The sequence below is a fragment of the Halichoeres trimaculatus genome, unplaced genomic scaffold (assembly GCF_033239565.1).
Source record: "Halichoeres trimaculatus isolate MK-OKI-2021-1 unplaced genomic scaffold, fHalTri1.1 fHalTri1_scaffold_18, whole genome shotgun sequence".
Taxonomy (NCBI): Eukaryota; Metazoa; Chordata; class Actinopteri; order Labriformes; family Labridae; genus Halichoeres; species Halichoeres trimaculatus.
In genome coordinates this window covers 8,621,324-8,648,382 of record NW_027437196.1, presented here as the reverse complement: position 1 = coordinate 8,648,382, position 27,059 = coordinate 8,621,324, and the positions used below count along the sequence as shown (strand labels likewise).

At 40.1% G+C, this 27,059-nt stretch overlaps 2 protein-coding genes across 2 annotated transcripts in view; both read left to right on the top strand.

Annotated features, from left to right (window-relative positions):
• The first annotated feature begins 931 nt into the window (after window positions 1–931).
• Window positions 932–2,974, top strand: LOC141807612 (C-C chemokine receptor type 9-like). The gene is made up of 3 exons (XM_074693735.1): window positions 932–970; window positions 1,114–1,172; window positions 1,829–2,974. The coding sequence occupies exons 1-3, from the start codon at window positions 967–969 to the stop codon at window positions 2,876–2,878; spliced, it is 1,113 nt and encodes a 370-aa protein (XP_074549836.1). The 5' UTR covers window positions 932–966; the 3' UTR covers window positions 2,879–2,974.
• Window positions 2,975–21,026: 18,052 nt separating this feature from the next.
• gli3 (GLI family zinc finger 3) overlaps window positions 21,027–27,059 on the top strand; it is a 124,364-nt gene continuing 118,331 nt past the window's right edge. The window contains exon 1 of the mRNA XM_074693721.1: window positions 21,027–21,421. The gene's annotated coding sequence lies outside the window, so the exon portion shown is untranslated. The remainder of the gene's footprint in view (window positions 21,422–27,059) is intronic.

The window sequence follows — 27,059 nt, the reverse complement described above, 5'->3', positions numbered from 1 at the left end:
ACTTTAAGCTAACTAAAGTTGTAAGCTAACTCTGTGATAAGATGAGGTGCTCCTTTATTCATCCCACAACGGGGAAACTTGTGGTTACAGCTGCAAAAAATGAAGTATTAAGTGCAAATATCAAATTTATGAAATATGTACAGAACTATTTAACCTTAAGAAATATGTAAAGAACCAGTAAAAGTAGAAAAAAGTGAAAAGTCACTCTTGAACAATGCATCAAATAGTAGCACAGTGTTAAATATTGCACATGGCCTCTTGACAAATAAATAAATAACACATTTTATAGTTGAATTAGCCTTTCCTGAAATGTTAACTTACTCCTTTAATTTAAGTTTTAACAAGTTAAGCAGATTTTAGCCTCTTATTTTTCAACCTCCCTTTAAACCCAACACTTTGGCCCTTTTTCATCCTGTCAATTTACTACTGAGCTGTGACACAGTGAAGCTTTCAACACCAACTACCTCCCCCGGAGTTTTTCATCTTTCATTGTTCCTCACAGTTTTCAGTTTCACACATCGCTCATCTGGAGTGTTAAGTGCCCCACCTGTGTACACGAAAGCGTGTCAAAAAATGGGCTCTGACTTGATACTACTTGATCCACTGTAGCAGGAATGTGGGTGTATTGTTTTGGTGATGGCTTCAGTTCAGTGGGCTGTGTCGAAATCTCACAGCTTCCCTTTGAAACTCTAACACTGTTGTCGCTGATCAAAGATCAGACTTTAAAAAACAGCTTTGATTGTGCTGCTTAGCTGCATGTTGCTCAGAGGGATATACTGTAGAGTCTGTATATCAGGGGATGGGGTGTGTTTTCTCTTTCTGAGAGATAGTGTGATGCATTTCATCACTTGGTCATGTGGTTAGAGGGAAACCATATAAGCATGTGGAGATGAGTCTGGTTGGTAATGGTACTAACTGTACCACTGAGGCAAGGAACCATAACAGAGACTGAGACCTTTCATCGCTATGGGTAAGTGGTGTGCAAAAGAAGATATTTTATTTAATTCAATCTTATTTTATCTCATCTTTTGCTCTTATTTATATATTTTAGGGTTTTACATTATCAAACTGTTGTGATGTGCAGCCTTTAACTGATATCCCTTTTTTGTGTAGATAACATGGAAGAAGCATTTACAGCCACAATGACCACTGAGTATGAGTATTCTGGCAGTGTAAGTATTCATTTAATTTTCATTACAAGTTAGAAAAAACAGCTGTAAGAGGATAAGATTTTAACTTTTGTACTTTTAATGTGCATGTTTCTGTATTTCTTAAGCACAAACAGAAAAAAAACAAAGGGATGTAACTCAAAACTCAAATATGACTCACTTTGGATGTATTTTGTGCATTGTTTATGCCCCAGGTACAGATGTCTTATCTAAAACAGACATCTCTATGTTACTCAAATGCCAGACTTCTTTCAGCATCACATTTTCCATTGTTTGTGCCCCGTCTTCACCTCTGTTTATCGCTGCCCTACATCTAAACTTGATGCTTCTTGGTAAACGCTGCAGGGGCCCCCTCTCTGAAGCCCCTCAGGATCGTTTACAGGCTTGGATAGATGCAGGAAGTTGTGCAGTAGTGTGGTTTCTCCTGCACAGACACAACACCTGCGCCTGAGAGCATCTTCTTTTTTTTTTTTGACACGCTTTGGTTAGCATGTGCGTCACAGCCTGCTTTTGATGTCACACCACGAGAGACATTTTATGGTGTTAAAGCCCTGATGGTGGCAGAATAAAATGCATGCTTGATGGGAAATGAAAACTTAGACAGAAAGTGGTGAGATGTTTTCTTGCATGATGATCATTTCTCTTCTGTTTGGTCTCAGGAACCGACAGACGATTATGAAGGAGGCACGATCGAACCATCAGGCATGTGTGACCGAGACTGGGTCAGGCGCTTTCGCGGGCAGTACGAACCCCCTCTCTTCTGGATCATCTGCATCCTGGGTGCTTTGGGTAACATGATGGTGGTTTGGATCTACATGACTGTACGAAACCGCCTGAAGACGATGACCGATGTTTACCTGCTCAGCCTGGCTGTGGCTGACCTCCTCTTCCTGTCCACGCTCCCCTTTTGGGCCTTTGATGCCGTCATGGGCTGGAGCTTTGGAGCAAATACTTGCCGAGTTGTGTCAGCCATCTATAAAATCAACTTCTTCAGCAGTATGTTCCTCCTCACTTGCATCAGTGTGGACCGCTACATCGCCATCGTACAAGTCACCAAGGCACAGAACCTGAAGAAGAAGCGTTTTTTCTACAGCAAACTAGTTTGTCTGTTTGTTTGGTTTGTCGCTATCCTCTTGGCTCTTCCGGACTTTATCTTCTCCCAGGTGAAGACTAACCAACGTGGGCAGTCTTTTTGCACTTTAGTCTATGAGAGCGATGTACTTAACAAAACTAAAATCCTTGTTCTGTCCTTACAAATCTGCATGGGCTTCTTCTTCCCTCTCTTCGTCATGATCTTCTGTTACTCTGTCATCATTCACACTCTCCTGCAGGCCAGAAGCTTCGAAAAGCACAAGGCCTTACGTGTCATTTTCGTTGTCGTGTTAATGTTTGTCCTCTCCCAGCTGCCACACAACAGCATCCTCATAGTGGAGGCCACGCAGGCAGCTAATACCACCATCACTGACTGTGATACCCTGATCCGTTTCGATGTAGCCGGACAAGTTGCGAGGAGCTTAGCGTATACTCACGCCTGCCTGAACCCAATCCTGTACGTCTTCATCGGGGTTCGCTTCAGACAAGACCTGCTGAGGATTGTGAAGAGGTTGGCTGCTCGTTTGTGTCAAGGAGGAGTCAGCAAAACACATGCAGCTCCCAAACGTTCCTCTGTGATGTCAGACACTGACACTACTCCTGCCCTTTCACTATAAAAGCCTTTTTTAATCAACCTGAGACTAGAGACTTTTAAAGCAAGATTCTGGTCCCCAAGCATTATATCTTAAACTTTGAGAGCAATAAACAATAAAATCCACCCACTGTACAAACTGTATAAAAATGTAAATACTTTTTTTTATGCTGTTGTTTTTTTGTAACAATTGTACCATCATGTATTTGGTATCCTTTTCTGAGAATTTGTATTTTTGTATTTTGTTACAAAAAATGATTAAAGGTTGAATCAATTCTATTTTTTTAATCCAATGATGTCTTAATAACAAAAAACATACATGCACCTGTATAAGATGTATAAATATACATACATCTATATAAATATATATATATATATATATATATATATATATATATATATATATATATATATATATATATATATATATATATATATATATATATATATATATATATATATATATATATATATATATATATATATATATATATTATACATAACCACACACACATATATAAACACTGCTCAAATTCTTTGTTCTTTACATAGTTGAATGTGCTGATAACAAAATCACACAAAAATTATCTACAGAAATTTAATGTGTCAACCCATGGAGGTCTGGATTTGGAGTCACACTCAAAATCTAAGTGGAAAAACACACTACAGGCTGATCCAACTTTAATGTAATGTCCTTAAAACAAGTCAAAATGAAGCTCAGTGGTGTGTATGACCTCCCTACAACGCCCTGGCATGCTCTTGATGATGTAGCAGATGGTCTCTTGAGGGATCTCCCCCCAGACCTGGGCTAAAGCATCTGGCAACTCCTGGACAGTCTGTGGTGCAACGTGGCGTTGGTGGATAGAGCAAGACATATTGTCCCAGATGTGCTCAGTCGGATTCAGGTCTGGGGAACGGGCGGGCCAGTCCATAGCATCAATGCCTTCATCTCGCAAGAACCGCTGGCACACTCCAGCCACATAAAATCGAGCATTGTCTTGCATTAGGAGGAACCCAGGGCCCACCGCACCAGCATATGGTCTCACAAGGGGTCTGAGGATCTCAACCCGGTACTAAATGGCAGTAAGGCTACCTCTGGCGAGCACATGGAGGGCTGTGTGGCCCTCCAAAGAAATGCCACCCCACACCATTACTGGCCCACTGTCAAACTGGTCATGCTGGAGGATGTTGCAGGCAGCATGATCTCTATGGCGTCTCCAGGCTCTGTCATGTGTCAGTCACATGTGTGCCAATATATATATATATATGTGTGTATATATATATATATATATGTATATATATATATATATATATATATATATATATATATATATATATATACACACACACACTCACTCAAGAGTTACTTATATAAAATGCATGAGTACAATAAAAGAAACAACACATTTTACATCCATGAATCAATAAATAAAATATACTATGCAGGCATTAATTCATACATAAAACATAAAGTCAATCAAAATTATAATAAAGGAAGTAAGTAAATAAAGTAAACAAAGATGTCAATAGAAACAGATTTTAACAAAACTTATTATAATAAATTATTAAAGACATCTAAGAGTTCATAATTTAATTGGTCCAGTGATTATAAAAATTAAGGGGGATAACACATATTTACCATACTAATACTACCATATAAAGTGAGGACTGAAGAACTTTCATGTTCTTTGAAATTGAATCTGTCTCCTCAGCACAAACACAAGCAGTTCAAGTTATAAGAAACAGCTTTTTTCAGACGAGTGATGAGCTTGACACTTTTTGCCCTGCATGGGAAAGTATTGAGCGCTTTCACTGGTATAACGTACCAACTGTGGTGGGAAACAAAAGTGGCAAATCTAATCCACAGAGTTTTCAGTCTGACAAGATGTCATAGTCTAGTCTGGGCCACCATCTGAACCAACTCTTGCAACGGTTATGCTCTGAGTCAGATTATGACTCGGCAGTTTCACTATCAATGCCAACGGATGCCCATTCAGAGAGATGTGAATTAAGTTTCCTACAGCGGCCTGACAACAGCTGCCTACACAGACAGAAATCAGTGCTTTACTATCCATTGGTTTGGTGGTTAACTTAATAATACATTCATAAAACATATATTAATATCTATAAGTTATTCTATAACCCCAAAAAGCCTGGTTAATATATAAAACTGAATGTAGGTTTAATGTAGATCAAAAATGAATGTTGTAATGATTCTGAAGTAACCTGGCTGAAAATAAGTTGTGTTTATGTCTGCGGTCTGTGCCACTGAAAGGGGAACATCAAAGCCATGCAAGTGTGCTTCTTAATAGTGTGAAGACACTTTCATTCCTCCTCCAGAAATCAAATCATTTTTCATGAAGTCATTAGGATAGGAGTCTGAATGCAACAGTTTAAAAACACCTGGTGAGGTCGGCTCATTTAATCTGCATCAAAGCAAAAGGTGTTTCTTCTGGAGTTGGTTTATTTAACTAAAAGACTTTAGACACAGAAAACAACAATGAGAAAAGATAGGTGGGAGAAAAAAAACAGTCTTGCTTACAGACAGACAAAAACAGATTGTAAGCTGTTATTGTGGTCACTGAGGTTGGCACTAGACTACTGCAGCTTACCTGCTGAAATCAGGTGAGACCATACTCTTTTATTTCAGTCTTTCATACTGCGTTCTTTGCTCACAACAGGAAAACCATCAGCTGAGAGAAGAACAGTGTGCTCCAGCTTTAACAACAGAGCTGAGGCCTTATGTCTGATTGATTATGATATTTGGCACAAGCTCAGAGTTTGGATGCTAGAACATCAAACCCAACATGTTTTATCAAGACAGCATATTTAAAAAGACTGCAGTTAAACAAAAGGTGGTATCAGGAACTTTTAGTCCCAGGAACTACCCTCAAAGGCATTAAATGGTTGCAGAGGTTAAGCAAATCAGGCCAGTGGTGCTTGGAAAAGTAATAAGAGTAATTTCACAAGATCACAAGTCGAGCTAAAAGTAATAAGAATAAGGCAAATGCTATACAACAAAGCTGACATCACAAAATGTAAAAGGCGTTGGAATTTGATTCATTCAATTGACACTTATTTCATCTGTCCATCCATTTTCTGAACCATTTATCCTGTTCAGGGTCATGGGTGGCTGGAGCCTATCCCAGGTTTCATTGGGCGAGAGGCGGGGTACACCCTGGACTGGTCGCCAGCCAATAGCAGGGCTGACACAGAGTCAGATAGCCATTCTCGCACACACTCACACCTAAGGACAATTTTGAGTGATCAATTAATCCAGTGAGTATGTTTTTGGACCTGGGAGGAAGTCAGAGATAGAGAACCAAGATTTTGAACAGGCACGGAAAAGACACAGGGAGCCGATGCAGAGATTGTAAACGATCCAGATACATTTTGTTAAAGCAGGTGAAAAGAGCCATTTCCAGTACAGAGTGTGGGAGATTTGACCTAAGTTTAGCTGTTTCTGAGGAGTTAAAAAGCAAGTGCTGGTCAGAAATTTAACATGTTTTCCAAAATGTCTTGAATCAGACATGATGTTACACACTAGTGACCCTGTGTGGTTGGCAACCTTAGCAACGATCAGATGCTGCAATGAGAACCTCTGTCTTGTTTGAGTGAGTTTCAAGACAGGATTTAAGAGCTAACTAGTAAAGCACTCAGAGAGCACAGACCTCCTCCAAGCATATTGTGATTGCCACACAACACTTTAGTCCTACTTTAATGTTATACACCCTTTCAGCAGACTGTCTGATACAGTTTGGTGTTAGTTGCAGGTTTGTACGATAATTTGTTTCCTGACAGTGTTGAAAATTATGATTAAAATAAAAAAAAATTATGATGACCCAAGATTATTTCATATTCCAGATCTTAGTGTCCAGAATATTGCCAGGATCTGGATTGTACTTTTACATCTGTTAGAAATTATGGTGACCTTGTCTTGTATTGTTTTACAAAGCAATCCGACCATTTGTCATGGAGTTATATACACATATGGTGAAAACGGCCCTATCTCACATTGATGAATCCTCAAAGAATCCTTTTTAAAAAAATCCTGGATCCAGACGGTGATCTCCAAAATTTAATCACCTCCAGAATTTAATAACTTCTTCCTTATCCGATTCTGAATATTCCCTGAAATTTTAATCAAGATCCATTTGTTACTTTTTCAGTCATGTTGTTCACAGACAAACAGACAAACAAACTGACGGACAAACTCTCCCAAAAACATGGCGGAGGTGGCAAGGCTCATTCAACAACTTGAAAGCCAATACTGAGAGGGAGGTCTCAAGGAGGAAGGCATTGTGGATGAGAAGGTGCATTTTGAGCTGCATGTTGGTGTCCAACAACTCACAAAAAGGGTGGGTTAGAGGCATTTCCCAGTTGCTTGAAAACAGAATTGAAGCCTTGAACTCTAAATTTAACATCAGAGATTGTGTTTTTAAAACTACTGTTCACTTTGATACTGAGATTTATAACTTTGTGTAAGTCTAAAGGGAGCCTGGGTCCGTCTGAAACATCAGGACAGGAAGCACTGTAAACCCTTTTTAACTCTGTAATATTCCACATGACCACAAGATGGAGAGCTTGCACAGCAGAGGCAGCCTCTGAGTTGGGAGCGTTTCCTACAAACACACACTCTGTTAACAAAAATAACCCCCTCTAGTGGCAGCCAGGATGGGAGGCCGCGTCTTGGGAAGCAGCACTTCACATCAAGTTTCAAGCTCACGAGGTTTGTCTCGTTCAAACGAAATAGGATCTCATTCCCAAAGAGCTTCTAATAGACAGGCAGATTGATTGTGTACTGTGATACTAATAGTCCACGTTCCTCATTATCCCACGACTGAACCAGCACCGTAATCACCGCTGGGGAAAACAGTAATAAGTTCAAAAAAAGGAAGGAAGACAGAAAGTGAGCAGGTTTGGTGGTGAAGAATGTGAAAGACTCACAAGTGGAGCAGCACCTGTGGTTTGGGAGCATCCCATCCATCTTTCTGCACACAAAGGGAATTGTGTGTGTGTGCGTGAGGGAGATGTGTGAGAGAAGAAAAGGAGGGATGGAGGGAGGACATTGTGGAGTGTATGAGTAATAGGGGAGACAGAGGAAGCATATGTGACCCATGACACTGAAAAGGCTGCATTCTGGTTTAAACTGGCCTCTGATCTGGTTCTGAGGACCCAAGAAGGCCTCGGGGACCAGGGTTTTTATGTCAGCAGTGACCCCCTGGCTTTTGAGCAGCATTTAATGCAATAAGGACCTACAAATAGCTGAAGATTGAAGTTAGAAAGTGGCAAATTGGATGCAAAAATAGTGAAATTATGGAAGGAAATGGAAAAAGAAAGCAATCCTTTATCCAAGCAAACACTCCTCGCCGTAAAAAGAAATGTAATAGAACTTGGACCTCCACAATCCCAGCCCAAACAGGGAGCCTCTTATCGCTCCTCATCTCTCCCACAGCTAATATTTCACTTCAGCTCCCGGGCCCACAGAATGAGAGACGTTTCCATTTCATGTCAGTCATTTCCAGGCCTGTGTGTTACCTGTGCGGTGATAAGTGTTTGACTGACTGGGAGTGTCGTTAGTCACTGTCCAGCGCCGAGTGACAGCGGCAGATTGACGCGGATGATGAGAGGAGGAAAGGCCCGATGTGTGTTCAGGCACAACAGAGGAGGCTCGGTGGTTGTGTTGGGGGGGGAGGGAAACGTGTTTTCACTCATATAATGACAAACATAAAGCCATGCACAGACATACCAAACACATCAAGGTGGATTATGAAGGACATAAGAGTCAAACACCTTTTTAATTTGTTGAAAGGTGTTTACCTTCTATTACATGTGACAGGTGTTGTATCCTTCACGTTGCAGGTGGAGGATTACCGACAATTCACATTAGCAATAGAGACAAAACACTCTTAAAAAGATTTAAAAATACATAATGGGGTTACAAAAATCAACTCTTTCAAATCAGTGTTTGTTTTTTAAATACACCGTTCTTTTTCAAGTAAAAATAGCAAAATATAAGCTGGTTTAAGCCTTTTTGAAAGATTTTGGGGGGTCTTTTTCTGACAAGATAGGGCATAAACAGGGTTAGATAATAGCAGCCAGCAAGATGTCAAAGATGGGAATCGAACCTTTAACCATTAACCCAAAATCACTAAATTTAACTAGTGGAAACGCCCTAACGTGAAGATTTTTTAGACAGTAGAGGTATCCTATTTGAGCTACTATTAACTATGTCATTGAAACCCCTTTATTTACATCAAATTATATAGCATCCGCCTAAATTCAAAATAAATAATCAATTATTTGGGTAATTATAAAAATGTATAAGTACAATATACATTCTTAATTTTTGAGGTTACTTCAAAATGTATTAATACAGGATCATTCATGCTTGTAATAGGAACCTTAAAGACACAAAACTTAATTTCTTGGTAAATATTAAACAAGATGTCGTTGATATTCAAATTTTATAATCAGCAGTTAGATCACGTTTTCTTTCTTTTTTTTTTTTTTAACCCTGTTTACATAAAAAATACCACACTTTGCACCATTAATAATGAACTTCCTGTCATATTACAAAGACATGCAAACTATGTTTTATAATTTAATGGTTTGTATCACTAATAAATCTTGTGATACAAACATTTGAGTCATTCTCTTGTTGACTGAGTGAAAATAAATCGCTCTGTCCTGCAGAGTCAGTCAAAAAATAATAATATTCACATTTTTATCATTTTGAAATTTTGCCCAATTAAGTTCAAAATACAACAAATATACACATAAGTCAAGTTTGTGCTTAAATTTCCAATTTCATTTCATTTTAGGTATGTTCTTTAAACTAAAGCCAGAGTTTAGTATCCTCCTTAATGAATTTCAACAACTTTTGACCCTTTCAGCTTCAGGGATCTGCTTTCATGTACAGTAGCTTGCAAACTTTCTCTATCTACTATTTGTTGCTCAGCAGGTTTTACCTTCTGTCAGTTTTCATTCATAATTTACTCTAATTCTGTTTGTAACATTAACTTCACCTTAAATTTTCAGTCAGTCAGCAGTTGGGTTCCCTTGATTAGCACCCTGTTAGCAGCAACGTTTGCTAGCAAAGTTCTGTAGCTGCTGCTGCTGCCAACCAAGTGCTTCAAAACAGCATTTCTGGAGCATTATCTGTAAGTAAGATATTTTTCCTGTTGTTCTCAGAGAATTAATTCATATTTTGGATTTGTGTATTAGTTTTCTGTAATTGGCTAACTGCTAAAGCAAGTTGGGAGCAATGCTAGCTGTCTGGAGGTTATGTGAAGCTAATATACAACATTTCTAGCCGTTAGCTAACTTTTCAGCATGCTCACTGTCTTGTGAAACGTTTTTTGCTCTTTTTTATCCTCAAAACTGTGAATTATTTACTTGTAGCAGGCTCTTTTCTTATATCTTGGGGCATTAGTATTTTATTCTCTGTGCTGACACTGCTTGAGCAATTTTACTATTTTGGCAGCTAGCCTTAGCACTTATGAGAGTCTACATCTACTTTTGTATATTTTTCATTCAGTTTTAATTTATGCCTTTTTTTCATAGTATTATATGAATCAACACAACTGCATAAGTATTTTTTTTTACCTTTGCTTTGGGGCTTTACTTCAAGAAGCTGTTGAAATTTAAAGTTTACTTGCTAACATCTAGCAGGACATTTTTTCTGAGACAAAAGATGCTGAAGAGGATTTTCACTGCAGATGACAGTAAGAATGAAGTTGGCAGCACCATTTCAGCCTCTCCAAGACAAACAAAAATAACCTCAGATTGTTTGCACTTTACTCTCACTGCTGGGAAACCTGGCAGAAACTAGAGGGAAGCAGTCCAGCTCAACAAGGCCAAGAAGTTCAATCTCTGGACATCTCTGGAACATGTTTTCACCCTCACCGTCTCTACCTTTCCCTTTTACCTCCTCTTCCAAAAGCGAGGCAGCGAGCCGTGAGATGGATGGGCTGAGCGTTGCGAGTTTTTTTTTTTTTTTTTTTTCACCAAAAGCGAAGCGAGTCTGACTGCTGCTCTACCTGAGGAGCGAAAACAAAAGAGCCATCTCTACCTGTAGGACTGTGGGAGTCGAGGCTTTGATCTGGACCAGAAAGAGAGAGTAGTTTGATGAAATATTGATGCTTTTTTTTAACTGTGTCCTGTGGGAGCTCAGTCTGCTCTCAGGATGTGTGCGCTGATACACAATACCACTCCATGCTTCGCTAGATGAGAATGGACTTGACTATGCGGCGAAAGGAGTCTTATTGGTCCTAATGGGTTTAATAATGACCCCCCAGTCTGGGCTTGGGAGTGGTCAGGGACTTCTTTTTGTGCTGATCAAAAGACGAGGTACTTTTAATCAGTCAACACCTATTGTAAAATACACGCTCAGGTGATGTGCGTCTGACAGCATCTTTACCGAATCTTGACAGCAAAGCCTGTACCTGACTTAAATCTTTATTTGGTGTTGGGCGGGTAATCTTTTGCTCTTAAAACAAAGGTGAAAAAGCTTTCAGAGTTCATGTTTTATACTTTATTGTGTACATTCTTTATTTAAGAATGCCACACTGCAAATTCTTTATTATTTTATGATTTTAAGTGACATAAGAAACAAGACAGCCTTGAGTCTTTGGAGTGTTTTTGAAACCAAAGCTAACTCTCAGATCAAACATTACCATTCAAACCCACAAACAGTTTTCTGCAGTGATTCTCTTTGGCTTAATATTTAAAAAATTTAAGGCCTTGTTAAGACCATGTAATATGATTTCAACTTAGCACCCAGAAACTTTGATTTGAGTTCGTATGAGTGACCCAAATACTTCCAGCAACAATGATCTCTGAGTAAGAAAAGAGAAAAATCTGAATATTGATAATTGCCTTGAGTGCTTTTGTCTGAAAGTTAGGAGGCCAACGCTCAAATTAAGACCGGAAAAAAGAGGGTGAAAGACCAGGGAGGGGGATTTATCATTCTCCCATGCTCATACACAGATATAGGCAGGGGGCATAATGACTTCTGTGCAAAAAAAAATGGAGAAGCATTATTTCAACTTAAAGGGAAAGACGAAAGAGGCAGAGAAACGGGTCGAATAGGGAGGGCGTCTTAGGAGGAGCCAGGGGCAGGAGATAGTCTGGGAAAGGTCTCGCGTTAAAGCAGAATTAACATGCCTTTCCATTGGAGTCCATTAGATAATCATATTCATACCACACAAGGCTCCAAACCCTCTCTGTTTCATTATTCCCTTTTAATCCAGCCTGATAAGGGGGTGCAGGCGACGTGGTTTTATTATGTCGTCATTTGGATTCCACATGAAACCCCCACGGGACGTTATCACGGGGAAATTGCTTAAATAGCCCAAGTGGATATAGTTTGGCGTTTATTATTTCTGACGGATTCAAAATAACTGCAAATATCCTTTTTTTTAGATTGGGGGCTGAGAGTCTTATCAGTCATTCACACTAATAGCCCACTCAAGCCACCCGATACCTCCGGCACAGGGGAGGAAGAGGAGGAGGAGGCATGCAGAGGGAAGAAGAGGGGAGTGCTGTTTAGTGTCCTAAATGTCAGTGTGTACAGGTACAGTGCATGTGAGGAAACATGAAAACCGAGGAGGACGTGAGGTGAAAAGAGACATTTTGAGTTCTTTGTACCCAGCTTCCTACTCCTGACAGGGGTCACCAGAGCTTCTCTTTGTGGTTTGTTTGTTTGGTCTCAAATCTCTTGTGACAACACAAGTGTCAAGTGGCTGCAGTCGCTTGTCAGTAGACACACTTTCACTTGTAGACCTGAGATTAAGAGCAAGCAAACACTTTGGGTTAATCCGTCTGTGGCTCTCTCAAGCTTTGATGAACTGCTTCTGAAATTCTCTGTGGCTGTCACATTTATTACCCAGTGATTAATTCTCAATGGGAAAGCAATGCTGAAGCTAACTTGATCACATATGGTATTAAATTTGCAGATAGGACCCAGTATGTTTTACTTGTGCCTGTTTACACTAAGCATGTTTACAAGCAACTTCAGCAATTGGACTGTGAATTTAGGGGCCGTTTACATGACAACAGTTTTAGGGTGAAACGCAAAAGTTTTGTTGTGTTTCGGCATCGCATTTACATGGAAACAGCATTTTAGCCAACCTAAAACGTAAACCCTGCCTACACCAATGCTGTGGAAACAGTAATCCTGCGCTTTCAGTGGAAACACTGACGTCACGCTCCGCTTCGCACAAGCCCACACAACAGGACAACTGTACTGTTGTACGATCATCGTAGACTACTGTGTTGTGCTTGTGCTGCTCAATCTGTTGTATCTGCTGACTGTCGTTCAACAAAACTTGCATCAGTCGCTCCACTTCTTCACTTAGTATTCGCCAATACACCAGATGATCGTCCCAACTCTATCCGGCGGAGATCTCCCTTACGGCGGCTTCTGTTTAAGACAGTTATAGTGCCACCTACAGGCCTGGCATGCTTACTACAGCGTTTTCAGTCCCTCTGCGTTTCCGTGTAACAAAACAACTCAATCAGACCAAGAATGAACTGAGCAAAGCTTAATCGACACATAGTTAATGCGATTGCTATCGGATTCGGCAGGACCCTGCAGATCTTGGCATTCAGCATGAGCAAATTTCACCTGGAAGAGGAAGTAGATGACCATGATAAAAAGAGCTGCTGCACTCCAATGCAACAAACAAACACTATAGCAAAAGAAAGCAACAAATCCCATTTTTGGGAGGCAGGAAGAAAAGGACTTTCTTTTAAATGCAACTCAAGAGATTCAACATTCTGAAATTCACGGATGGGAGAAAAACCGAAACGGTGATCTTTTAAAACTGATTCGATACACATGCAGCTTTGCTCATCAATAAAAGACTGCCGCCTATGGCGGAGTGAAAAGATCTCGGCCAGAAGTCTGATCCTCTTTTCTGACAAAACTAGACTGGTCAAGCTGTGGCCTTAGTAGGACTGCTTTGTGCATGTATATTCACTGACTGTCAATTTTCCTTACAGGCTGGTCTTGAAAGTTGGGAAAAGTTCATCCTGTCCTGCAATCCAGGCACCAGCAGCAGAACCAGTAAGTGCTTATCCTAAAGTACAATCACCATAAAGTTAGATGATAAGACCCCAGCACTTTCTATTAGTGTCTGGGTCACTCTGTCGACATTCAAATTTGCATAATCACCTGCTCACTATTTATTACACCCTACAGATACTTGTAGAGAGAAGTTTTCCACTTGGGTAGGAAGGGGCAGGGTCTCAAGTGGGAAATAAAGGAAGACAGCCATAGTTGTCATGTCATGTTAAAAACAAAAAAATACGCTCACCCTGACTGTGGTTCAGGTGTCTAGAAAAACTCCTGATAAAGTTGTACTCGGGAACTGGACATACATCCATCCCACTCATTAAAATTTCAGGAAATCTGCAGAGAATTAGAAGGTGGTAGTCAAAGATCTCGTCAAGAACTCTCTGGTGTTACATATGGTTTGAGGAATTTTCTCTCTTATGCTGAAGAGATCATTTCAGAAACCGTTCAGTTATTCTGAAATAAACTGCCACAAAGCTGAAGCTTTGCTGGAGAGAAGTTCAGATTTGGAGATGGTTGTTTTATAATGAAAAGCAACAAGGCCACCATAAAGATCAAAAGGGCTCAATTCAATTTGATCAAATTTAATTCATTTGAATTAATGTCATTAGAGCAGTCAGTTATATCAAAAGCACTTCACATTCAGAAACGACTATGACTAAAGACAGTAAAATCTGGAAATTCAGGGTTGTGTTTGGTGGCATGAGGTCATGTATAGTATAACACTCAACATGGAAATCATTACACGGTGCTGTTTTGCACAACTTGTGTCCCATGAGAGACGCCTCTGAGTTCATTTGTTGTGCCAGCTATAAAAACTCATATATGAAGTCTTTCAACATAAACTTCTGTGCATAGCAGGATCTTTGTCTGGATCCCTAAACATCTTTGATGTTTAAGTTTTATCTCCTCTATTTTTGAATTATGGCTCCCTTTGAATACCGCCTACACGTTAATACAATTGAGTTTAATTGAATTTTGCTCGTGTTTACCATATTCAAAAATTACATTATGTTACGTAACGAGGAAAATGTCTTGTGACCTTTTTTTTAGATTTTCTGATATAGTTTTGTAGACTTTTTTTCCTCAAGTTTAGTCCAAAACCTGATCAGGAATATTGGCAAGCAAGATTTTCAAAGGGGTGAGTATACATATTGCTTCCCTATTTCACTTCACACCTGAGGAACAACATACTCAAATTTCAGAAAATGATACTATCCTTCAGTGAGAATAAAGATTATATCTAGCTTAAAATCTTTAAATAGCAAAGCATCATCAGTATAACTGTATGTTTTGAATGATAAGCAACGCTTACTAGTGTTTTGTATGTTGATGATGTTGATTTTAAAGCTTCTGTGAGGATTTTTTTGACTGATTATGAAACAGACTAAAATCAATACTCACTCCTCTTTATGATCAGCCTAAGCAAAAAAGGCCTTCAGTGAAAATATTTATAATTTTTTTTGTTATTTTTTAAGTCTAAGACAACTGGCAAGGGGGGTAGGCGTCAGACGAGGTGATTAACTTTAAGCTGCTAGAACAACCTATTTTTAGCTGGCAACAAATAATCTCAATGTGTGATACTTTTGATAGTATAAAAAAAAGTATCCACCATATACATTTGTTGTTTTTTTTTTGTTGTTGTTTCAAAGAATCTTAATTGATAAACTTGAGGGTTGCGTGAAAAAGAGTTTTGATACTGTAAACTATTTTCAGCTGCACAAACAAAAAAAAAAGAGATGGGAGAATTTTCCATGAGGTAAATGTGTTTTCATCAACACAGTTACTTAACTTAACTAAGTGACTTAAAAACTGTAACTCACTTCCATGACACCAAAACACAAACACCAATCGCTAATCATAACTAGTTAGCCAAAAAAAAGAAAAGAAAAAGTTAGCGCTGTAATTTTTGTTAGCTGTGCGGCTAACATGGGATCATACCTTTATGCATTGGCATGTCCGAATGAAAACAAATAGCTTATATTGCTCACTGCCTTTATCTTAAAATAACAGGATTAGTTCAAGCTCATTGCATTAGAATTAGCATGAAGCTTAGAAAAGTATCCGTTTTTAGCCCGGTCAGGAAAGATAATGTAAAATAAATCTCTACCTATTGTTTAGCATTCTTGGTGCTTGTGCTAGTGCTATTGCTATGTTGGTTTTATCAAGTTCTTTCTGAGAACCAGTTTGGTTTTCCATTAAAAAGGAACCAACTTGAAACCACATCAGGGCGCTGCCATAAAATGTCAGTATGCCAGTACTTATGGTGGAGGACAGCAACTAAGTTGGCGCAAACAATAGGTAGACAGTTATTTTACATTATCTTTCCTGACCGGGCTAAAAACTGATACTTTTCTAAGCCTCATGCTAATGCTAGTGAAATGAGCTCGAACTAGTCCTGTTGTTTTAAGATGAAGGCAGTAAGCAATATAAGCTATTTGTTTTCATTCCGATATGCCAATACATAAAGAAATGATCCAATGTTAGCCGCACAGCTAACAACGACAGCGCTAACTTTCTTCTTTTTTTTTTCCGCTGAATTATGATCATCAATTGGTGTTTGTGTTTTGGTGTCATGGAAGTGAGTTACAGTTTTGAAGTCACTTCGTTAAGTAACTTTGACGATGAAAACACATTTACCTTTTTTTCTTGTTCATGTAATAATTAACAGTATTGCATCTTTTTTTTTCACACAACCCCTGAAGTTATCAATCAAGATTCTTTAAAACAGAAAAAAAAATAAAAAAATAAAAAGATCACCTTGTATGGTGGATGCTCTTTTTTTGTCAGATGTCAGTCATATTGCTGTTTAAAGCTCCTGTGTCAAACATTCGTTTGTGCCAACTTTGGCGCCCCCTGTGGTTAAAGCAGCATTTTTATCATTTCATTTTTTGATTTTAGTATGTTTCATGATCAGTCAGAAAAATCCTGACAGGAGCTTTAAAATCAACATTATCAACATACAGCACTGGTGGAAAGGCAGTATGTGAAACTGCAACCTTATGTAGCCGAGGATGCTGCTATTGTTTTACTGTGAAACTATAACTACACGTGTCCGAAACTGCACCTGCATTCTACTGTGAAACTGTAACTTTATGTGGCCAAGGATGCTACTGTAGTATACATACTGTGGGTTATGATCAAATTACTATAAAACTTTGGCTGCATGTGTTTTAAACCACCAACCAAAGGTGTTTTACAGTGAAACTGTAACCCTAGACTCACCTTTAACTGTGACTCGTAACAGTTGTCTAATTACTTTACTCTCTCCAATTATTTTAGGCTTGTACAATGTCTTTCTCGTAGATAAAGGATATTTATGGACACAAGGATATCTATGGACATAAACATAAGTGCCAACATTAGCCCTAAATTACGTCTTTTTTTTCCAACCTTCATTTTGATTCGTGATAAATCACATCCCCCTTTCAGTGCCTAAAGTCTTAATTCTGATGAAGTAAGGCCACAACGCTCAACTCTTAACTGTCCTCTGTCTTTAAAATCTGCCTCTCTGCACTCAAACACACAGTAGCCTGTGTCGCCCCTCTGCTCATGCAGCCGGTGCGTTTCACATCTGTGTGCACATAATATGCTTATTCTGTCGTATCCATTTCACAGTGACATCTGTCCAGCGGCGGAGAATTAAAGGCAAAAATCCAAATGCCTACAGTCCGCTCTGCCAAGTATTGATTTACTGTAACTCATGTAACATACGTGGACTCACTGAGCACTACATATTATTTCAGTGAGATCACAGCTGAAGCTGGAAACGCGCCGTGTCAGACGGTCATTTATTTAAGAAATCAGCATGAGACGCTGGGCTTTGTCTTTCCTCATTTTTGAGGAGCAGTGACAGAATGTGAGTGTGAGCGGATGCTTGTGGTGTGCAGTGTGTTTCCACCTTAGTGAGTACACCTCCCTGTCTGAAGATCTCAGGGTCTGGAACAAACAGTAGTTCCTTCTTAATTGGGGTGAGATCTGGGGCTTAAAGGGGGCCAAGAAGGGACCCGAACCCCTTTCTTTCTCCTCCAGAATCGCTTTGGCTACAGAGGTGCTTTTGATGTGTGCTTTGGCTCTGCGAGCTTCACTCTGGAATATGTTCTTGGGAGACCATTGGTTACTTGCCTCCAGGCAGAATCTCAATCCCCAGGATCCTGGCCCTCTTTGATGAAATACTTTCGGGAGCCGCTAACCCCGCTGATGCCCATGTGCGCCCCCTCCCTCGCTCCTCCTTTACCCTCTTGTTCTCCCCCCACCACCTCAGCACCACCTCCTCCACCTCCACGTTCCTCGGATTCTCTTTGAGAGATTCATAACAAGGACTTTATCTCTGTGTAGTCCAGGCCAGATGAGCACCGCCTGACAAACTGACAGGAGAATTAGTCGTGTCTTACAGAGCACCTTTGACTGTCTCCTCCTCTCGGCCTCCACTTCCCGTCTCACAGAGACAAGCATTTTCATTTTGATTCATATCACTGCTCATTTTCTATCACTGTGCATGTGTAGCATTTCTAAATTGAATCTTCTGACCTCATTTAAAAAGTCTGGACTGTAATTTAAAATCATCAACTACAAGATTTTTCTTTATGGGAAATACTTTACAGATTGTTTGATTCCAGAAATCAAGACCTTTGAATATTCTCCTTTTAAAGCCATCTCCATAACCTGACATAACAAACACTCTGAGGTGTATTGACGACAAAGACATCGACAGTTTTGACAGAAGCTCTTAGGCTCTGATTGATTAAGGTGATCACTCGTCACTGACAAGTTTATCGACCCAATTATCATCAAGAAAGCGACTTTAAAACATTTTTATCCCCTCTCAATTACTGACTTCTCCTTTTTCACACCTTCTCATTTTACATGTGTAACAAGCCGTATTAATACACTCACTCTGACTTGTTGGACTTGACCTCTCGGCCACACACACACACACAAACACATTCAAATCCTGCTTAAACGATTAACCGCTGATTTTTCCCTCCACCTCTTCATTGATCTAAGCGGCACCCTAAAGACCTCTCTTACCACATTATTTCCCTGTATATTGATTATGTATATTGATTATAACCTGACCCTACAGGAGGGCTTCCCGCCTGCTTTGACGCAGCATTAGGTATCACTATGAAGGCTGGGCTCTGGGGGATATTTAAGCTTTCATAAATCAGAAATGTTAAACTGGGGAGACAAGTTAGTCTGTTATTTAGATTTCTGGTTCATATGCAGGTGATTTTTAATGAGGCTTAACTGGACAAAACTCTTACAAAAAGTGCTTTTGCTGCTTATCGCAGTTCTTGCAAGCAGACGATCATAAAACATGACGTGTTTATTTTCTTTGTTGAATCCTTATGTGTGTTTGAGATATCAGGTAAAAACACACAGTTTTTAGATGCTGAATTCAACAAAACATTGAATTACTGATTTTTTTTTTTAAGGGCTAGGATTTTAACATGCTAATTAGTATTAATGAAATGACTTACAAAAATGGACCCATTTTATCATTGGTTATTGTTGCACTCCAAAAAAGGGGGATGTTGTTCAGTGCATCATTTCTCGTGGACTAGGAAAAATGGAAACATTAAGTTAAAAAAAATTCAACATAGAGTTTTAAAACACCAGCACATTTCTAGCCTCTAGTACCACCCAAATGCTGACATGTAGTGGCTGGCTCAGGCCCCAGAGCTAGCTAGAGTATTAGCATGAGATTTGCCTACTTACACTTTTAAAAGTTTATGAAAGTCCTTAAAAAATTGAATGTATTAGTTGAATCTTGCAAACATAAACCTGCTTGGAATGCAGTCATGTTCCTTAAACTGGATTTTACATGTGAAAAATATATGTGATAAAAAATAATCTTGACTTTGTTTTTTAGGTTATGTTTGTCCAGCTATTGATTCAGTACCAAAATGTATTTGAGTTAAAAATATTAGCGTGTCAAATATTGAAATATTATAAAAGTGTGATTAATCTTGATTAACTGTGATTAATTGTGGTTAAAATGGGATTAGTTGTAATCAAGAAATTAAAAAGTTTGTGAAAAGTCCTTAGAAACTTGATTTTTTTAGTTGCAGCGCCTTGCAAACATCACCAGTGCATTACTGTTCCTTTAACTGCACTTAATGTTTTAAAAGTTTATCCCATTGAAATAAGCATGAGTTTGTTGTTTAAACTTAAATATTTGTCCATGCATTGTTTCAGATGTCTGCCAAAATCTATTGGAACCGAATTTTTTTTTTGCGTCAACTTATAAGATGTGATTAAATGCGATTAAAATGCGATTAAAATGCAATTAATTGTGATTAATCAATCATAAAACCTCAAATTAATGATACCAGTTTTCTAAGTTGGTTACAACACTAATATATACTACACCAAACTTTTTTCAGTGATGTATATCTATTTTTTTTTTCAAAGTACCTCCTAATGAGCAAAAAGCAGTTTGGCACAGTGCTGTACTATTAGTGTCAATTGGACATAATATTCAGTTTATGAACTTAAACATAAATTGGATTCAAATAGTGATTGAATAAATAGTTTTAAAGGAATTTTGCTTGGTTGCTATTTTTGAATCTTGCGTACCCTCATTTGAGAACCACTGTGCTACACTAATGTAACGTTTGTAAGAATGGACTTGTGTATCTTTTACAAAGCAGTAAAGTCCTTGAAGTGGCTCAAGTTTATGTTAACACTTGTGACAAAGTTAAAACAAAAGAGAAGAAGAGAAAAATCAAACTTTCCTGGCGTTTAGGACGTCACTTTTCTCTCCCTTTGCACTTTGGTCACTTTTAGGCTCAAAAACTGCTTCAAAGGCCATGTGAGAGATGAAAGAGGGTAAACTGAGTTTACTGTTGACATTCAAATTGTGAAAGTGTCACAAACGTTGGTTCAAGTTTCAAAAAATTGGTTACCTCAAAGATAAAAAACACCGACAAGAAGGGGCGAGGGGAAAAAGGGGGGTTCAAAAAAATCAAAAAAGAGGGGAGGCAACGAGTAAAGGAGGGAGCAATCCGAAGGGAGGAGTCAAGCGAGGGAAGGAGCAGCTGGAGTCCCACACTTCGCCCTCTCTCTCTCTCTGCTCCTGGAGAAAAAAAGCGCACTAAATGTAATAACAACTCTCCACGCGCTTCTTCTCTGACGCTTCTGTTGTTTTTACGCACATCTGCGCTCTGCTCTCGGCAGATTTTATCGGCAGGCTCATGGTGTGGCTGGTCCGGCGCTGGCTGAACACAGACACAAACTGTGAGGAAGAGGAGAAAGACAGGAGGCAGGAGGAGGAAAAACTCTGGCAGCGCCGTTTTGGAGTTGGAGTTGCTTCGTAAAAAGAGAGTGAGAGGGGAGACGAAAAAAAAAAAAGAAAAGTCCGAGGCAACTCCAAGAGGCACATCTGCAAGTTTGCGAAGAAGACAAAGACAGAAGACGAATCTTTTTTTTTAAACACGTGAAGATAAAAAGTGAAGAATCTGAGAGGGAATCAACCAGGAAGAAGTAAGTAAATTTGAGCGTTTGAAAGTTTGGAGAGGCTTGGAGACTTTGTGCAGAAGTGGAGGTTTCACATTTCAAAACGACTTAGACACGAAGTGGAAAAGGCACATGTTAAAAACAGCGATGTTAGCGTCGGTTTAAGATCCAGAAACGGTCGAAAAGTGTGCAAAAAATCGCGAGAGTGAGCTCGATTTCTCTATAAAATAGTCCTGCTTGTTAGAAAGACAAACTACACAAGCTTTGCGCACACACAGATGTGCACATTCAAAATCAGCCAGAAGTTGCACAAAGTTTTCTTGACTTGTGTTTGGATCTCTGTCGAGACACATAAAACACGTGGAAAACCGAAGGGAGTTGTGATTTGGCACTTTGTGAACTTCAGACTTTATTGGACTTTTGCCTGCAGAAGAAACGCGCGTGGGGTTGAGCTGAGTGCTAAAGAAGGGGGGTGCGTGCATATTTATGTATCCGTGTGATCATATTTCAGTGTCTGCTATTGATTAGTGTTATCCTGATGGGAGTTCTGCTGGAACATGGACATGCTCAGACGCACTTTTATTTTACAAGAACATCCAGGAATGTGGATGACCTCTGGCCTTGACCTTTATCATTTCACAAATCTGTGTTTTATACTTCCAAAAGTTTCAATTTACAAGAAAATTAAAGGTCCAATTAAAACAAAATATAGATCTCCAGAAAATGCATACCTAAGATTTTGCATTTACCTCTGTTGTTTAAAAATTGCAAACTACACTGTGCCACTGAGGTGATATTGCATGATTAGTTTTTTTTTTTTTATTTCATGCAAATCTAATGTAAAAATGGAACCAACATTTAATTTGACGCACAGTTTCATTTGCATTGAAAACATTTGGTGCAAACAAATGTTTAAGAGTGTGTTTGAAGGCATGTGCTCAAAGAAATTTAAGCCCATCACAGTGGGTTCTGTGGCCTTGCAGGGGTCCATGTGGGGGCTTGTATGGGGGCCCCAAGCAAAATAAAAAAAAACTTTTAAGCCATAATAATTTAGCTTCCTGGAGTTTGCTGGATTTATCATGATTTAAATTGTGGAGGTTTGTTCCTGCGATGGAGAGACTTTTGTTTTACTCAGTACACGCTGAAACAGAAAAGTCTGTGGTGCTTTTCAGGGCTTCAGGACATTAAAACGTTACAGAGCCCCCCGCTCCTCCACATGTGCGGATATTTGTTTGAAACTTTCCCTCCTGTCCTCTCCAGCTGTTCCACATTTTATCTGCTCGTCTGCTCTCGGGTTTCACTCAAGACGACGAGGGTCCGGGCTGCTCAGCCATGCGGTGCAGCTCAAATCCACCTTTTTTCTTTTCTTTCTTTTTCTTTTTTGACACTTGGCGAATTATTAACAGAGTTTCACTCTCTGTCTCTGCCTCTGCTTCCCCGAGAGCGAAGAACACCAAATAAGATGTTTAACAGCACAGGGATAAAAGTCTCCTTTTAGCTGATTTTTATGAGGCTGCTCCATCATTCATCTTGTCTGTGGTTTTGGCTGGAGGCGGAGGTTTTGCAGGTCTTGGTTACATTTGTGCAATAAAATTAAAAAGGGACTGTCACGTAAAATGTCATATAATATTTTACTTAGAATAACCAAATAACGTTTCACAAGGCACAGGAGAAGGAAATAAATCAGAGTCGTGTCAATGAGTGAAGTGTGTTAACATGAAATACAAGGAGGCGACTGATCAGGCCTTAAACACACACTCTGCTTATAGGCCTTAGAGTTTAAAATCAAAATATGACATTTAAATAAATTATTAATTAATTTCTTGCTTTTATTTTATTTTTTTATTTAAATTTTATTGAGATTAAAGATGTGATTTTAATTTCTTCTGCATGTTTTGCTGTAATTGGCTTGTGAGCTGTTGAAGTCATTTAAAAATCGAACTAATATTTTAGGATATCACAAATTTAATCAAATAACCTCTTAAGAAATAAAATTATAAGCAAAAATTTGAACAGCTTTTGATTTATTTGAAGCACAAAGTGTAATTTAAAATTAAACGAGGTGGGATGAAATGTAAAAAAATTGACTGATGACTGAAAATGAGACTTTACAAAATTAACTTCCTGTTTTATGTGTCATGTTTGTTTTTAGAGGCCGGATAGGTCACACCATGCAAAGGAAAAATGTTGCAATAAATGCTAAATTAAGTGATTCTATATAATGAATAATGCATAATAAATGAGAGCATTTAACATTCTTCTTGGTGCTTTTGCAGTTTACCTCAGCGTGCTTTCAAACAGGTGCACCTTCACCCAAAAACAGCACCATCCCTCATTATGATGCAGCAGCAGAGATGAATGCAGCAGTGTTTAAGATGCTAATCTTCTGGAATGAGATGCAAGGCCTCAGAGCCACTTGCGTACAGTAGCCAGCAGAGATGCATCGCCGCCTGCTTTCTGCTCCACGCCAGACGAACAGGCGGATACCGTCCCTGTCAGATAGCGGCAGTGGCGGCGTGCTGTTTTTTTTTTTTTTTTTTAATCTCAACTAACTTTGAGAGAAATTGCGCTGCAGCGACACCGGCCTCGGTCCACCCGTGACCCTCTGACCCTGCAGAATAGAGGCTGTCATGTTAATGCAAGGAGATGACATGCTATTAGCTTTTGAGGTATGGCCCTCTCCTCTTCATTCACAGTGTCCTCGGGCCTTTCACACCCCGCTGGAATAATACCTGTTATCAGAAGTGAATGCAAGAGGCCCTAATGAGCTGTGTTGTTGTGCTAATGCTGCGACCTGAGGCCCTCAAAGAGGTGGCAAATGTTTTGTTACGACGAGGGAAGTGTGAGGAAGTTGATTGTCCTTAAGATAACGAGGATTGGAGGTTATTTTTGGCGTTAGCTCGCTTGTTTTGCGGGTTTCGTGGAGTGATAAAAGAAGTGATTATTTAAGTTTGTGGATCGCCACACGAGCGGTGAAAGTTTGGAGTAATTCCCCCGCACTCTTTGATTGGCTGTTGCTTCCCTCGCTTTATAACAGCCCCCAAAAGAAATCCCTCACTTTGATGATTTGCTACTTTGATATGTTGACATCAAATGAAACAGACACAGTGAGGAAAGACAGAGGACAAGTCAGACAGAGGTAGTGGTTTAAGAATGAAAAAAAAGAAAGCAAGTGGAAATGTGTGTGTGTGTGTGTGTGTGTGTGGAGGAGTAAAGTTGGGCTGAGATGGCAAACCTGAGAAGCGTCAAAAATGTCTGGATGCATTTGCGTGCGAGCAGAGACAAGAAGGGGTCTTGGGGTGTGCGAGGGCTTCTCCTTGGCCTCCTAATCCCCAGGCCCAGCCATCCCTTCAGGGCATGCCTCAGATCTGGCTCTCTGGCTCTCCGCGCGGACGACCCAGCTCCGCCAGCAGATTTAATATGCTATGTGTTCCTGCTCCCCCGGCTCCCCCTCCACCTCAACCATCATTGTCCCAGAGCGGGACCCCCGCTCCCTGCTTCAAGGAGCCTGCTAAAGGCACCTTTCAAGCCGGGTGATGTCTTTGGATAAGGCGTGCGGAAGGAAGGGGAAGGGGAAGGAGGGGAAAGTGGCGATGAAGAGGGTGTGAGTCTCAAGATATCAGACTGTAATTTTAGATATGTATATTACACACATTCAGGAATCTGAATACACTCGGGGCTTTCGCAAACAGAATACTGACACAACTGCAGTGCATGCGTGTACAAGCATTCACACTTTTCTTTTTCTTCCCTCTTTTCCTTCTCGCACTCACACACAAACAACCAGATTTAGTTTGATTTTTACCCTTTTTTTTTCTTCCCTTCTCTTCTGGAAGTTTTTTTTCTCATTTGTCTGAAGAATAAAAAATGGGAGGAAAAAAAAGCAGGAGCTGAGAGAGGGCTGGTTTGTTTTTTCATTTCTTTGGCTGGTTGGAAACTCCAACTGGACCTTACAATTAGTCTGGTCAACTGTTCTCTCAGAGTCAGGCAGCTGTAAAAAAAAAAAAAGAAAAAAAAAAAAGGAAAGAAAGAGTAGAAGAAGTCAATTTATGCTCAATCAAGTTGTGTTTGACAGCTTAACATGAGTTAGAAGAAGCTCGTTGTAAATTTTTAGCAGGTGTTACGTGCGAGGACGCAGAGTGTGCCAGCTAGCCGCCTCATTTTCTTTTCCCACATACTCGAGGAGAAACGGGACAGGTCACGCCTGCATGTGGGCGCCGCTCGTCCCCTCCTCTGTTTGCTGTTGCCGCCGTAAAAATGTCTTTGAGTCTGTGGTGTGAAGTGTAGCAGCACGAGGTGAAGTGTTCCTGCTTTTTTTTTTTTTTGGTTTTATTTCAGGGGGAGGAGGAGGAGTTGGGGGGGCCCATTTGCTCGGGAGCCTCGTGTAAAGTTGGACGCCTGGTTTCCCATGCAGGGATGCAGGGCCGCGGCTGTTTTTTTTTTTTTTTTTTTTTTTTGCAGATGTGGCATTGTGTCAGCTTTGATGGGAGCCGGTTGTGGCACCCATGAGGGGGTCTGGATGAACCGGGTGCTTGGTGTGAACAATGATCTGTCACCTACGCCTGCGTCTTGACGCGCGAGGCCACGAGCCGGCCTCTTAAAACCGAAAACTGCTCAAAACTATCCCTAAATCTTCTGCTTCAACATTTGCAATTAAGTTCTGCTTTGTCGTGTAAAGAAAATGAACCCCATGTGTTTGCAATCCCATGCTGCTTGTGGTTGTCTTATCCCTGGATCCTGCAGCATCCTGGAGTGGAGGTCAAGGAGGGGGCTATTGTTTGGATGTCAAATGTAAATCCAAAGGTTAATACCTGAAAGAAGCCCAGGCACAGACTTCTCCCTCCTCTCCAAACATGTTTAGATGAGTACCTCTTCCCCTTCTTTTGCTGCTTCATTTCCGTCGGCGGTGGACTTGGGGCAAGTTGCTAAAAGAAAGAGGCCGGGCATCCCGTATGAACCCCTCTCCTCAGCGGTGAATGCCGCCTCTGATAATGCCTCATCCCAGAAAACAAAAGGGAGAACTCAACTATCTGAGTGAATTTCTGCCCCAACCTGAGGGAGCTCTCCTTTGACAGCGCAGCATTTGAAGACTAATTGTTTTTTCTCATGCAAAGCACGCTGTTTTAAGAGCCCGGGCCGCGGAAAAGAGAGGGGGCTGTGTTTTAACAATACTCCACAGGGAGTGAGGAACAGGGTTCGGGGAGAGGAGGGTTGAAGAGGTGGGTGGAGGGTGGAGGTTGGGGGGGGATTTCTCCTCTCCTTTTGCTCTTCAGACAAAGCCCTGGTTCCTTTCAGGGGTTGCATGGGGGGTAGGGTGCGAGGGGAAGAGGAGGGAGCATCCAAAGAGTTTGAGTTCCTTGAAAGAACGAGGACTCCAGCCGTTTTTAATGACAGTTTGTCATCGTGGCTCCTCCACCTTCCAGGGGAAAAATGTAGGCCTGGTAGAGCAGTGACAGGCCTGGAAAGAAGTGGGCCTGAGAAAATTTATAGGGAAACAGAAATATTAACGTGTACATGGGGCCCTAAAACGGCTTTGGCTATTCCTGCCAGACTGGTGTTTTTATTAAGAGGGGTTGACTTGCTTTGGAAATATATCTTATTCATGAAGAAAGCCAGGTTAGACTTCCCAAAGAATTCATTATGTTCCCCCAGATGCGGCTTTGTG